General features: G+C 53.5%; 1 protein-coding gene across 1 annotated transcript; it reads right to left on the reverse strand.

Annotated features, from left to right (window-relative positions):
- Window positions 1–750: 750 nt before the first annotated feature.
- Window positions 751–12,157, reverse strand: LOC143806229 (calpain-1 catalytic subunit-like). The gene is made up of 13 exons (XM_077286389.1): window positions 11,971–12,157; window positions 11,689–11,758; window positions 10,202–10,326; window positions 9,266–9,399; window positions 8,942–9,113; window positions 8,780–8,863; window positions 8,454–8,539; window positions 8,196–8,270; window positions 5,354–5,490; window positions 2,696–2,862; window positions 2,413–2,427; window positions 1,021–1,223; window positions 751–883 (listed from the first exon to the last, which is right to left on the reverse strand). Exons 1-13 carry the CDS (start codon window positions 12,091–12,093, stop codon window positions 877–879), a joined length of 1,398 nt encoding a protein of 465 aa, XP_077142504.1. The 5' UTR covers window positions 12,094–12,157; the 3' UTR covers window positions 751–876.
- Window positions 12,158–14,687: the final 2,530 nt, after the last annotated feature.

Raw genomic sequence — 14,687 nt, forward strand, 5'->3', positions numbered from 1 at the left:
TAACTCAGCATCAGTAATGTAATGTATGTACCCAGTGACTGCACCAGCAGAATAGTGAGTGCAGCTCTGGAGTATAATACAGGATGTAACTCAGGATCAGTAATGTAATGTATGTACACAGTGACTGTACCAGCAAAATAGTAAGTGCATCTCTGGGGTATAATACAGGATGTAACTCAGGATCAGTAATGTATGTACCCAGTGACTGCACCAGCAGAATAGTGAGTGCAGCTCTGGGGTATAATACAGGATGTAACTCAGGATCAGTAATGTATGTACACAGTGACTGCACCAGCAGAATAGTGAGTGCAGCTCTGGAGTATAATACAGGATGTAACTCAGGACCAGTAATGTAATGTATGTACACAGTGACTGCACCAGCAGACTAGTGATTGCAGCTCTGGGGTATAATACGGGATGTATCTCAGGATCAGTAATGTAATGTATGTACCCAGTGACTGCACCAGCAGAATGGTGAGTGCAGCTCTGGGGTATAATACAGGATGTAACTCAGGATCAGTAATGTATGTACACAGTGACTGCACCAGCAGAATAGTGAGTGCAGCTCTGGAGTATAATACAGGATGGAACTCAGGATTAGTAATGGCTGGTTTGTATCGTGACCTGGTCGGGGAGTTTCAATACACCAGTCCAGTAGTGGTTTTCCTGGGATTTCTCAGCCATACATGGGGGATGTACGTTGTTGCTGCTCAGCGGCGTCAGACATACATGTCAATAACACAGAATGTTCTGGAAAAGTTTTTATTATTTTCCGCGCTGTCGCTCGGCCTCGGGGGTCTCTCCTGTTGTGCCGCTCCCACCTTGTATTCTGTTTGTTTGTGATTTGAATACAGATTTGTAGAAGAAGCCGTCGCTCTAAGTCCTGGAATGAGAACGTAGAACACTGATCTGATATAAGGAAGAAGAGGACGTTTGCTATAAATGGTTCCCAGCAGCAGCACTCGCTGCCTCCATCACCCTGCAGCTGACCTTTGTGCGTTTGCCGTTGGGGTCTCTCACCTGTTCCCTGGCTCTTTCTCTCGGTGCACCCTGATATAGAATTTCCCCTCCTGGTTGGCGTCATATGTGGACGGTACAATCACGTATTCTCCTGGGGTCAGAGATGCCCTCATTGTCACCCCGCGGCTGTTCTGTGCTGTGCCAGTGTCCGCCACCGGGCGGCTCCTCGTGAAGAATCCGCGATCAAGATGTGGACGGAGCACCTGGGACATGGATCGGGCTGTCAGATTATTCTGGGCAGTTTCACTCCTCACACCCTACATTGCCCCATCACCCCGGCAATAGTCCGCCATCATAGCAGATATACTATGGAGACGAGAGCGATGGACCTGCGGCAGGAGGGTTCAGGTCCTTCAGTGACTCGATCGTCTGGTCCTTTCCTCCGAACCCAATCCTTCTGGATCTACTCTGACAAATTTTGACTGTACATGTGTCACTTTTGTGTTGTGTAAAGCGTGCACCACCTCGTTGCTGTGTATTGTGAATGCCGCCTCTCCTCCGTGCAGTGTGAATGCTGCCTCTCGGCCGTGCAGTGTGAATGCCGCCTCTCCTCCGTGCAGTGTGAATGCCGCCTCCTCGCCGTGCAGTGTGAATGCCGCCTCTCCGCCGTGCAGTGTGAGGACTGCCTCTCCGCCGTGCAGTGTGAGGACTGCCTCTCCGCCGTGCAGTGTGAGGACTGCCTCTCCGCCGTGCAGTGTGAGGACTGCCTCTCCACCGTGCAGTGTGAGGACTGCCTCTCCGCCGTGCAGTGTGAATGCTGCCTCTCCGCTGTGCAGTGTGAATGCCGCCTCCCCACCGTACAGTGTGAATCCCGCCTCTCCGCCGTGCAGTGTGAATGCAGCCTCTCCGCCGTGCAGTGTGAATGCCGCCTCCCCGCCGTGCAATGTGAATCCCGCCTCTCTGCCGTGCAGTGTGAATCCCGCCTCTCCGCCGTGCATTGTGAATGCCGCCTCTCCTCCGTGCAGTGTGAATGCCGCCTCTCTGCCGTGCAGTGTGAATCCCGCCTCTCCGCCGTGCAGTGTGAATGCTGCCTCTCCTCCGTCCAGTGTGAATGCCGCCTCTCTGCCGTGCAGTGTGAATGCTGCCTCTCCTCCATGCAGTGTGAATGCCACCTCTCTGCTGTGCAGTGTGAATGCCACCTCTCCGTCGTGCAGTGTGAATGCCGCCTCTCCGCCGTGCAGTGTGAATGCCGCCTCTCTGCCGTGCAGTGTGAATGCCACCTCTCTGCCGTGCAGTGTGAATGCCGCCCCTCCGCTGTGCAGTGTGTACACCGCTTTGAAGGCTTGATGGGTTGTGGACTAAAGAGACCCAGGTATGATCTATGTCCACGTTTGTATGATGCGCCGGCCTGGTGGTTGTGAGGTGACCGGTGACCCCGCTGCAGATGCTCACCAGCTCTTCAGGAACCTAAGAATGAAAAAAACAAACTATTAGCTGCCAACAAGAAGAAGAGCAGCTGACAATAAGTGCAGCTCCAGGATGTCACAGAGGCTGCAGTCTAGTCCGATGTCAGTGATTCAGGTGCTGGAGGAGGTCTTGAGCCCTAGAACATGGGGCCCCAGGCCACACACATCCTGCTCTTGAACCCCACATTTGGGGGGATATTTTGGATGGCTCATGGATGGCCTGTTATCACAGATTATCCTATACATTGGTATTAGTGGTTGGTACTCGCCCTGTACAGGTGACACGTCAGGTGGAGTTTCGCGGCTCTTCTGTCCGTCTGCAGCAGCTCCGCTAACACCGTCCAGCGCTCCTCGTTCCCCGCCTCACTGACTGACTCCTCCGGGTCTGAGGTGATGCCCAAGCGGATCCGGAATTGTGGGTTGGTGAAGAAAGATTCTAAATAATTGGAATTCGGGTTGTTAGTGGCTGTGGTGGGTGACGCTGGAGGGTCTCTGCACAGCATAGCCCTGATTACTGCCCCAGTCATAGCAGATGTTTACATAAATTAGCAGTACTGTGAACACAAGAAACTGAAATTCATGCAGCCCACACCCCTCCTTGGCCTCAGGATGTCTGTAAATGTCCAGGTACCTCTACAGCCGCAAAAATCCATAAATGAGACAGAAGACGGGGGGATGCAGCTTCAGCTTCTCTCCAAGAGAATTGTGTTGTCAGCAGGGAGGAGGGGGATGCAGCTGCAGCTTCTCTATGAGACTCGCGATGTCAGAGAGGAGGAGAGGTATGTAACTGCAGCTTCTCTCCGAAAGAATTGTGTTGTCATTGGGGAGGAGGGGGATGCAGCTATAGCTTCTCTCTGTGACACCTGTGTTGTCAGCGGGGAGGAGGGGGATGCAGCTATAGCTTCACTCTGTGACACCTGTATTGTCAGCGGGGAGGAGGGGGATGCAGCTTCTTTCTGTGAGACTGGTGTTGTCAGAGGATAGGAGGAGGATGCAGCTGCAGCTTCTTTCTGTGTAACCCGTGTTGTCAGCGGGGAGGAGAGGTATGTAACTGCAGTTCCTTTCTATGAGATTCGTGTTGTCAGGAGGCGGGGGATGCAGCTGCAACTTCTCTACGAGATCCGTGCAGTCAGAGGGGAGGAGGGGGATGCAGCTACAGCTTCTCTCTGAGACTTGTATTATCAGAGGAGAGGAGGGGGATGCAGCTGCAGCTTCTCTCTATTAGACTTGTGTTGTCAGAGTAGAGGAGAGGGATTCAGCTGCAGCTTTTCTCTATGAGATCTGTGCTGTCAGCAGGGAGGAGGGGGATGCAGCTACAGATTCTCTCTGTAAGATCAGTGCTGTCAGTGGGGAGGAGGGGGATGCAGCTACAGATTCTCTCTGTAAGATCAGTGCTGTCAGTGGGGAGGAGGGGGATGCAGCTACAGATTCTCTCTGTAAGATCAGTGCTGTCAGTGGGGAGGAGGGGGATGCAGCTGCAGATTCTCTCTGTAAGATCCGTGCTGTCAGTGGGGAGGAAGGGGATGCAGCTACTGATTCTCTCTGTAAGATCAGTGCTGTCAGTGGGGAGGAGGGGGATGCAGCGGCGGATTCTCTCTGTAAGATCAGTGCTGTCAGTGGGGAGGAGGGGGATGCAGCTGCAAATTCTCTCTGTAAGATCTGTGCTGTCAGTGGGGAGGAGGGGGATGCAGCTGCAGATTCTCTCTGTAAGATCTGTGCTGTCAGTGGGGAGGAGGGGGATGCAGCTACAGATTCTCTCTAAGAACTGTGCTGTCAATGGGGAGGAGGGGGATGCAGATGCAGCTTCTGTCTGTAAGGGTATGTGTCCACGTTCAGGATGGCCGGCGGTATCGCCGGAGCGGCGAAGCCCCGCCCCCTTCTGGGACGCGATGATGCCGGATGTGTTAACTGTACACATCCGGGATCATCGCCCCCCTCCCATAGGGCCCTGTGTTATGCCTTGCGGGGACGCTGCGTCCCCGCAAGGTGTACGGACATGCTGCGATCTGAAAAGACGCGCAGCATGTCCGGAGTCGCAGGCCCGCCGCGTGCAAGTTTCCACGCATAGTGGACACGGGATTTCAAAAAATCCCCTCCACTATGCTGGAACATCTGGACGCTGCGTGTTTGACGCTGCAGCGTCAAACACGCAGCGTTTACTGACCGTGGACACACGGCCTAAGGGTATGTGTCCACGTTCAGGTTTGCTTCAGGCTTTGGTCAGGATTTTATGCAGGTAAAATCCTGACCAAAAATGCACCTGAGGTCACTGGCAGGTCACCTGCGGTGTTCCTGCGTGTTTTGCTCATTGTAGCAACATGCTGCGTTTTTCAGAACGCAGAATGTTGCTACAATGAGCAAAACACGCAGGAACACCGCAGGTGACCTGCCAGTGACCTCAGGTGCATTTTTGGTCAGGATTTTACCTGCATAAAATCCTGACCAAAGCCTGAAGCAAACCTGAACGTGGACACATACCCTTAGACTCATGTTGTCAGCAGAAGGAGGCAGCTTATTGGCTGACAGCACAGGCCTGATACCACACCAGGCAGAGTTTGCTCACTCAGCCGACCACGAGCATTTACCAAAAATTATGCAGTAAAAGAAACGAGATTTAAGCTAAAGGTAACAACTGACATTCCACAATCCACATCTATAGCAGGAGGGGAAACCCTTGCTGTTCATCGTCTTCAGCTGCCGGATGGGTAATGACCGATCTTAGTAACCATAGGAGCAAATTTATCACAACTGTCTAAAAAAAAGATCTGCCTTCATTACTCACAGCATCCAATCACAGGGCAGCTTACATTTTATCAACGCAGTTTAAAAAGTAAAGCTGCGCTGTGATTGGTTGCTGCAAGCAGGTTTTATTTGACCTTTTTGATGACTGAGGACCATTGTGTCGGTGTGCACAGTGTTGTACTCACTCAGTCTCCGTCCTCCTCCTGCATTGATCCCACGCTCCCAGCGGCCCGACACTTCAGTGATCTTGTACTGAGATGAGACCTGGTGTTCACAAATGACGATCCATGAAAACAGGCTGCAGAAATCCTCACAGAGCATCCTGCAAAGAGAGACAGCGGGGTCATCCAGAGCGCAGAGAGACTGCGGGGTCAGGCAGAGTGCAGAGAGACAGCGGGGTCAGCCAGAGCACAGAGAGCGGGGTCAGGCAGAGCATGGAGAACGTCGGCGGGGTCATCCAGAGCGCAGAGAGACAGCGGGGTCAGCCAGAGCACCGATAGATGGCAGGGTCATCCAGAGCGCAGAGAGACAGCGGGGTCAACCAGAGTGCAGAGAGATGGCAGGGTCATCCAGAGTGCAGAGAGACAGTGGGGTCAGGCAGAGCATAGAGAACGTCGGCAGGGTCATCCAGAGCACAGAGACAGAGGGGACAGCCAGAGCGCAGAGACAGCGGGGTCAGGCAGAGTGCAGAGAGACAGCGGGGTCAGCGAGAGCACAGAGAGATGGCAGGGTCATCCAGAGCGCAGAGAGACAGCGGGGTCAGGCAGAGTGCAGAGAGACAGCGGGGTCAGCCAGAGCACAGAGAGATGGCATGGTCATCCAGAGCGCAGAGAGACAGCGGGGTCAGGCAGAGCATGGAGAAGGTCGGCGGGGTCATCTAGAGCGCAGAGAGACAGCGGGGTCAGGCAGTGTACAGAGAGACAGCGGGGTCAGCCAGTGTACAGAGAGACAGCGGGGTCAGCCAGTATTCAGATAGACAGAGGGGTCAGCCTGAGCACTGAGAAGGTCGGCGGGGTCAGCCAGAGCACAGAGAGAAAGGAGGGTAAGGCTACGTTCACATTTGCGGTCCTCGCCGCAGCGTCGGGCGCCGCAGCGGCGCCGCATGCGTCATGCGCCCCTATATTTAACATGGGGGCGCATGGGCATGCGGCGCACTTGCGTTTTGCGCCGCATGCGTCGCTGCGGCGCCCGCGTCGGTGCGCAGAGGACGCAGCAAGTTGCATTTTTGCTGCGTCCAAATTCAATGAAAAAAACGACGCATGCGGCGCAAAACGCAGCGTTGTGCATGCGTTTTGCTGCGTTTTTATTTGCGTTGTGCGTTGCGGCGCCGACGCTGCGGCGCACAACGCAAATGTGAACGTAGCCTAAGCCATAGCACAGGGAGAGACAGCGGGGTCAGCCAGTGTACAGAGAGGTGGCAGGGTCAGCCTGAGCGCAGAGAAAGGTGTCGGGTCAGCCAAAGCACAGAGAGAGGCGACAGGGTCATCCAGAGCACAGAAAGAGGCGGTGGGGTCAACCAGATTACAGGAAGAGACAGCGGGGTCAGCCAGTGTTCAGAGAGGCGGTGGGGTCAGCCAAAGCACAGAACGAGGCAACAGGGTCAGCCTGAGGGCAGAGAAAGGCAGGGTCAGCCTGAGGGCAGAGAGAAGCGGCGGTGCCAGCAAGAGGGCAGAGAGAGGTGACAGGGTCAACCAGAACACAGAAAGAGACAGCGGGGTCAGACAGCACAGAACAAGGCAACAGGGTCAGCCTGAGGGCAGAGAGAGGCGACGGGGTCAGCCTGAGGGCAGAGAGACAACGGGGTCAGCCTGAGGGCAGAGGGAGGCGACGGGGTCAGCCTGAGGGCAGAGAGAGGCGACGGGGTCAGCCTGAGGGCAGAGAGAGGCGACGGAGTCAGCCTGAGGGCAGAGAGAGGCGACGGGGTCAGCCTGAGGGCAGAGGGAGGCGACGGGGTCAGCCTGAGGGCAGAGGGAGGCGACGGGGTCAGCCTGAGGGCAGAGAGAGGCGACAGGGATAGGCTGATAGCAGAGAGCGGTGACAGGGTCAACCTGAGGGCAGAGAGAGGCAGCGGGGTCAGCCCAGAAGAGGCGGCGGGGTCAGCCTAAGGGCAGAGAGAGGCGATGGGTTCAGCCTGAGGGCAGAGAGAGGCGACGAGGTTAGCCTGAGGGCACAGAGAGGCGACAGGGTCAGCCTGAGGGCAGAGAGAGGCGATGGGATCAGCATGAGGGCAGAGAGGCGGCGGGGTCAGCCTGAGAGCAGAGAGAGGCGACGGGGTTAGCCTGAGGGCACAGAGAGGCGACAGGGTCAGCCTGAGGGCAGAGAGAGGCGGCGGGGTCAGCCTGAGAGCAGAGAGAGGCAACGGGGTCAGTCTGAGGGCAGAAAGAGGCAGCAGGGTCAGCCCAGAATGAGAGGCGGCAGGGTCAGTCACAGATCAGAATGGCCACAGGAGAGAAGACATCATGGACAGAGAAGACCATAGGCTCTGGGGTCTGTGCAGACGTTCATGATTTATGGCAGACATAGTGGGTACGTGGACGTTCCTTATTGTGTGGTCTCCATGGAGCCATTAGTGTCTCTGTGACCAAATTCTCTGGTTTTGATATTGGATTCACATAATGGGAATGTTATATGGCCGCAGCTGTGGGAGGGTAGTGGGCTTTGAAAGATGGTGGCTACAGGGTCTTACAGAGGTGCAGGACGGACCCCCTCAAGCGGTGGCCAGCTGCACAAAGGAGGGGCTTTGGAGACCCTTTGCTGGACCTAATTTTTAGCCCAATCCAACCTGGTTGGATCACCTGTAGAGTCGAGATTTCAATGTGACGGACTCCGCTGTTACGTCGTCACCTGTAATTCGATGAATCAATGTCTGTGAGTCACCGTGTATCAGTGAAACTTATCTATCTGGAGTGCAGACAGTTCAGGGCAACCACCATGTAGTCACCTTCTGAGCTCAGGCCTTCGGCATACCCCATATTATGGCATATGGACGTGCCCGGAGCCCCCTTCATACGAGATAAATGTCTTTACCAGAACTCGCCATCTTCTTTCTGGAGGTTCAGCGCTTTCCGCTCTATGTCTGACACTGAACTCCACTCCTGGGATCTGCAAGGGAATCACGAGGCCCAATGACTCGATCAAAGCAAAGTAAGACCTCCCCCCACCATAAGCACCACGGGAATGGAGGCGCTCCAGCCTTCTCCAGGTCCAACCCATGAGGAGGATTGGACACCTGTAACGATCATCTGCCCCGATCCTCCGCTGTAACATGAGCTTGCTCACACTCACTTGTCGCTCCAGGGACCGTTATACTCGGTAAAGCCCCAGGGATTCCTCAGCCTGATGAGTGTGACCTCCCCGGAGCTGAGCTTCACCTGGATGGAGAATTGGTGAAAAGTGGTGAGGATGATGGGAGTCAGATCCTGCGTCATTATCCAGGGTTATTGTATGACATACGTGGGGCCAGAAATATACCCAATCACCTGCTCAGTCTGCAGGAAAACCCCATATTCCAGATGTCAGATGGTGGATCCCCCCTAATCATCGTCTTCTTTCTGGGTGAGGGGTGTGGGCAGCAGGTGACCCCTGGTGTATTGTGTCATGGTTGCACTTACCTCCTTGGCTCCTAGAACTGAGTATGCGTGTCCCAACACCAAGCCGTCCTCATCCACACGTCCAACGTCAGCAGGATCTGAAACCTTCCAGGGGACAGGGACTTAGTGTAGAATCTGAGCTCAGTGCAATACTCGGGATGGACAGTGGAGGACGCTACTCACCTGGATATAGCAGGCCATGAGAGCCTTTCTGCTCTCCGCCTCTGTGACCATCTCCCAGACCTCCTCCGATGGGTATCTGCTCAGACTCACATTCTCTGCTATTCCTCCAGTGAAATCTTCCAGTGTCTCTGCGATGGTTCCACCCTGCAGCGCAGAGTAGCCTCCGCACACCCTGAGAGGACACACATGGAGGGGATGAGAGGTCTGGATGTATCGCAACCCACACAGTTCAGATACATGTGAGGGACGTGATACAGAGAGAACCTGGCACACTACAAGTCTCAGTGGCTTTAGAGTGGAGCTCTGGGTGAGCCATGGACATACTTGGCGTAGGCTTTCTCCAGCAGCGCACTCCATAGTTCCGCTTGAGAGTCGCTCTTCGTGTACACAAGTCGACCTTTTTTGGTTGGGAGTTTGTCGTCAATCACCACATCAAACCATTCACCAAACTGCCACAACTGCAGAGACGAGGGGGAGATCATCAGTATGTCTACCAGATGGACCCACACCCCCTGCTCCGACCACATCCCAGTGTGCGCCCCCTGCTCCGACCACATCCCAGAGTGCACCGCCTGCTCCAACCACATCCCAGTGTGCTCCCCCTGCTCTGACCAAATTCCAGTGTGCACTGCCTGCTCCGACCACATCCCAGTGTGCACTGCCTGCTCCGACCACATCCCAGTGTGCGCCCCCTGCTCCAACCACATCCCAGTGTGGGCCCCCTGCTCCGACCACATCCCAGTGTGCTCTCCCTGCTCCGACCACATCCCAGTGTGTGCCCCCTGCTCCGACCACATCCCAGTGTGCGCCCCCTGCTCCGACCACATCCCAGTGTGCGCCCCCTGCTCCAACCACATCCCGGTGTGCACCGCCTGCTCCGACCACATCCCAGTGTATGCTCCCTGCTCCGACCACATCCCAGTGTGCGCCCCCTGCTCTGACCACATTCCAGTGTGCGCCCCCTGCTCTGACCACATTCCAGTGTGCACTGCCTGCTCCGACCACATCCCAGTGTGCACTGCCTGCTCCGACCACATCCCAGTGTGCGCCCCCTGCTCCAACCACATCCGGTGTGCACTGCTTGCTACAACCACATCTCAGTGTGCACCACATGCTCCAACCTCATCCCAGTGTGAGCCCCCTGCTCTGACCACATCCGAGTTTACACCCCCTACTCTGTCCACATCCCGACACTCCCTTCATCATCTACATCAGGACCTCATTTTTGTTTTTGTCAGTTGATGGGACACCTCTCCCCACCTTAAAATGGAATATTCCACAGTAACCATCACTGGGGCTGAAGCTCTGATCGGTAGGGACCACTCGGGAGAACAGAGAGGGGTGGAGTGTGAGAGATGAGATAGTGGAGAGGAGCCAGCAGTCACCTAGGGGAAAACAGAGACGTAAGACCAGGCAATACATGTGTCCTCCAGCGAGTCCCTGCTCTGAACATCCACTGGACACTCCAATTATCACTAAGATTTCATTTCATGCCCACATCCAGGGTCAGACTGGGAATGGGCCCGCAAGAGGATATTATACTGAGGGGGCCCTGGCAACTGCACAGGGCAAGTAACTGGTCACTAAACAAACAAAAAAAAAATGATAGAGGCCGGCGGCTTAGATAGAGGTAGAGGCTGGCAGTGATAGAGGCCAGTGGTGATAGAGGTAAAGGATGGTGGTGATAGAGGTAGAGGCCAGCGGTGATACAGGTAAAGGCCGGCACTGATAGAGGTAGAGGTCGGCGGTGATAGAGGTAGAGGTCGGCGGTGATAGAGGCCAGCGGTGATAGAGGTAGAGGCAGTGGTAATAGAGGCCAATGGTGAAAGAGCCCAGCGGTTGTAGAGGCCAGCGGTGGTAAAGGTAGAGGCCGGCAGTAATAGAGGCCAGCGGTGATAGAGGTAGACGCCAGCGGTGATAGAGGCTGGTGGTGATGGAGGTAGAGGCTGACAGTGATAGAGGCCAGTGGTGATAGAGGTAGAGGCCGGCGGTGATAGAGGCCAATGGTGATGGAGGTAGAGGCCGGCGGTGATATAGGCCAATGGTGATAGAGGCCAGTGGTGATAGAGGCCTGCAGTAATAAAGGTAGAGGCCAGCAGTGATAGAGGCCAGCGGTGATAGAGGTAGAGGCCTGCGGTGATAGAGGCTGGTGGTGATAGAGGTAGAGGCTGGCGGTGATAGAGACCAGTGGTGATAGAGGTAGAGGCCGGCGATGATAGAGGCCAATGGTGATGGAGGTAGAGGCCAATGGTGATAGAGGCCAGTGGTGATAGAGGTAGAGGCCAGCGGTGATAGAGGCCTGCAGTAATAAAGGTAGAGGCCAGCGGTGATAGAGGTAGAGGCTGGCGGTGATAGAGGCTGGTGGTGATAGAGGTAGAGGCTGGCGGTGATAGAGACCAGTAGTGATAGAGGTAGAGGCTGGTGGTGATAGAGGTAGAGGCCGGCGATGATAGAGGCCAATGGTGATGGAGGTAGAGGCCAATGGTGATAGAGGCCAGTGGTGATAGAGGCTGGCAGTTGTCGGTTTTATTACTCACACTGTCACCTTGTTACTGCTGACATATGAGTCTTGCAGCCAGGGACCATTATGATGTCGGGGTCAGCAGAGGACCACCCCCTTGTCCAATATTGGAGGGCTTGGACACTTCTCCAGCACAGTGACACCTGTGAATGGACGGTCCCCACCTCTCCGCTCTGCCTTATGGCTCGGTATGGTGACGCTGCAGCTCGGGCTGCCCTCCGCTTACCTAGATCCCCCTGGCAGACGTCCGTGCTGCTGAATCCACTCTCTATGAATTTGGGGTTGGAGAAAAGATCCTGCAGAATAAAAAGGAACAGAACAAACTGTGCAGCATCTCGAGGTCCTGCTCCACATCCAGGAGCTCCAGGTTCCCACACCGCCCCGGATTTATCTGCTGATAACAGCTCACTATTGGGGTCACAGCAGTGAGACCCTGGGATCAGATTATTTCTGGGGGGTCCATTTCACAAACAGGGTTTGCAAAAAGAGGAAAATCCTCCAAACTTACCGGGGGTCTCTTCCACTCAACATTGGGATCAGGAACGTTTCGGGGAAAAGCAGGGTCCTCAAATAGTTGTCCCTTCTCCAAGCAGAGAGTGCGAAGAGTCCGGTAATCCTGCGCGGCCCACATGGTGGCAGAGATAGATGGGATTATGGCGGACGCCTTCCAGGAATCTGCTTGTTCTGCCGTTGGACGGGCCGTCAGCTCTTATACCTGCGGATTGCTATCTACGCCCTTTCTCTATGTATTCAGAGATAAAGTGTCACGGATATTCCCTCCTCGCGGTGTAGAAGGATTATGTTGTGGTTATTGGAGCCAGGGCAGAGGTGTGACGGGCAGCGCTGTTCCCACACCTCAGGGGGTGCTGTGATTGGTGGGCGCTGACGCTGCTCATATAGGGGGGTATGTGACACTGGTCACAGCGGGGGGCCGGCGCTGTAGGGCCAAGTGCAAACACAGCTTTTCTAGTGGGAACCGCTGCAGGGAACGCTCCTAGTTTGGGAAATATTGGAGACATTTTTATTTTCTGCCTCTTTGAAGCCTTTTGATTGGACGGTGACTATTTTGGAGAGATTTCAGGCTCCAGAGAATTTTTTTTTCGTTTTTCAAAACCTCTTCAGAAGAAAAAAAAACAACTCATCATATCAACAGCAAAGTGTATAATCCGCATAATTGTGCAGGATTTTGTATTGGGTCCAAAAGAATAATCCTCGAGTGACTGTAACCTGCCTGACTGTGGAAGTGATCGCGATGTTTGCAGACTGGAGTCACTGGGAGTGGAGAACGTTCCCTGAAGGGCAGCGCGTGGCCGTCCGGTCAGGAACGTGCTGCCCCTCATGGATGGAGCAGATGGGACACAATCTCCAAGCTCTGGCAATTCAGGTTTTCATTCGCTGTGTTAATTTTGAACAATTTTGTAAGAAATTTTTAAGAGTTTTAGAAGTTTTTTTTTCTTTTTCCTAAGTGGTTTTATTTTTTTCAGCCTTCTGATTGGACAGCACTTAGTTTGGAGCGGATTTCACCAGTAGCCGCTTCTCATAACCGACCTGCACTTTCTTTTTTCCACCAGCCATTTATCAAAACAAAGTGAAGAAAAAAAAAAAAACTCAAAAGACCGAGAGCATTTGACCAGCAAGAAATGGTCAACAGAAAGGATTGGTTACAAGCATGTTTTTTTTTCAGAGATATTTCAGGCAGTTTTTGGAGTAGAAACGCTAAAAAAAACCCTTTGTGCGCAGATGTCCCAATAGTTCACCTGTCATGGGGTCCTTAGTAGAAGGGGAAAGTTGCTGGTGGTCAGCGAGCGCTCATTCCAGGTGCTATCTGCAGTTGGCTTCACATGTTATAGAAATTGTTTATTGGTTTTATTCAGTGGCGTCACTAGAGTCTGATGGGCCCCGGTGCAAGATTAGACCAGGCCCCCCATCCTGGTATACTACGTATGTACAGGTGCTTCTCACAAAACTCATCATCAAAATGTTATTTCAGTTCTTCTATACAAAAAGTGAATCTCAGATATTATATAGAGTCATTACACACAGAGTGATCGATTTCACATGAAATAAATTAACTTTTTTGATGAGATTCTAATTGTGAGAAGCCCCTGTATATGTCCCTAATCCTGGTCCATGGCCCCTGTTGTGCCGCTGTTCTTTAATGCATGGAAAAAAAATAAACAATTCTACTCACCTTCCCTCCGCACCGTCCTCTTCTGAAACCGTCAGCTGACTTCAGCGTTCAAGCGACGGGAACGTGTGACATCACTGCCACACGCCTTCAGACACGCCAACGTCACCTGATGGCCTCTGATTGGCTGGCAGAGTGTATTGCCACACACGGCCCCGACGGGTCTATGCACCGCAATACACTTCAGGGGAAGTTTGTGCTGGCCCCAGCGGGCCGCCACCTGCACTGGCCCAAGCGGGCAGCCACCTGCACTGGCCCCAGCGGGCCGCCACCTGCACTGGCCCCAGCAGGCCTCCACCTCTGCACTGGCCCGGTTGTCACCTCTGCGACTGTGGTCGTTTCACCTCTGGTTTTATTACTTTCCTCTGAGCTGTAATGCATATGGCTATGATCAGGGTCCTCTTCTCATTTTGTGCCTGCGCTTATTTATTCCGCTATTCCTAAGGATTATTCCCACCTTCATATATGAATATTGTTGGCTAGTACTCAAATACAAGCAACCCTGCAATTTACTGCTTATTAAAATTTTCAGCCATTCTTGAGATATTAACGCTTTTTTGTTCACAGCTCATTGCCTTGGAGACCGACCACCGCTGCTAGACAGCAGAACATGCGCAGCGCTTATAGGAGCTTTTCTATTCAGATAGTTTTGTAGCCGTCCGGGATCCTGGAGAGCACGTTTGCCCTCTAATCCCACGCAGCTTTAGTAGAGTGCTTACAAGCTAGACTGCAGCAGTGGTCATCACCTAGGCAACCAGCTGTAAACAAAAGAAAAACAAGTTAATATCTCAAGAACTGCTGAAAATTTTAATAAGCAGAAAATTGTGAAAGTGCTTGTTTTTACATGTACTATCCAACAATATCTCCCATCTATGAAAATTGGAATAATCCTTTACAATGTGAGTGGTAGATATCCTATGTGTCACTCTTCTCATGACGTGGCTGGACCCTTCTCTCCCCAACACCATCTGTTGGGTGACAGTCGTGAGGTCCCTGCGCACATTCACTATCTGCCGATATCAGAGGTCAGCAGACTG

This window comes from Ranitomeya variabilis, chromosome 2, assembly GCF_051348905.1.
Source record: "Ranitomeya variabilis isolate aRanVar5 chromosome 2, aRanVar5.hap1, whole genome shotgun sequence".
In the NCBI taxonomy this organism is placed as follows: Eukaryota; Metazoa; Chordata; class Amphibia; order Anura; family Dendrobatidae; genus Ranitomeya; species Ranitomeya variabilis.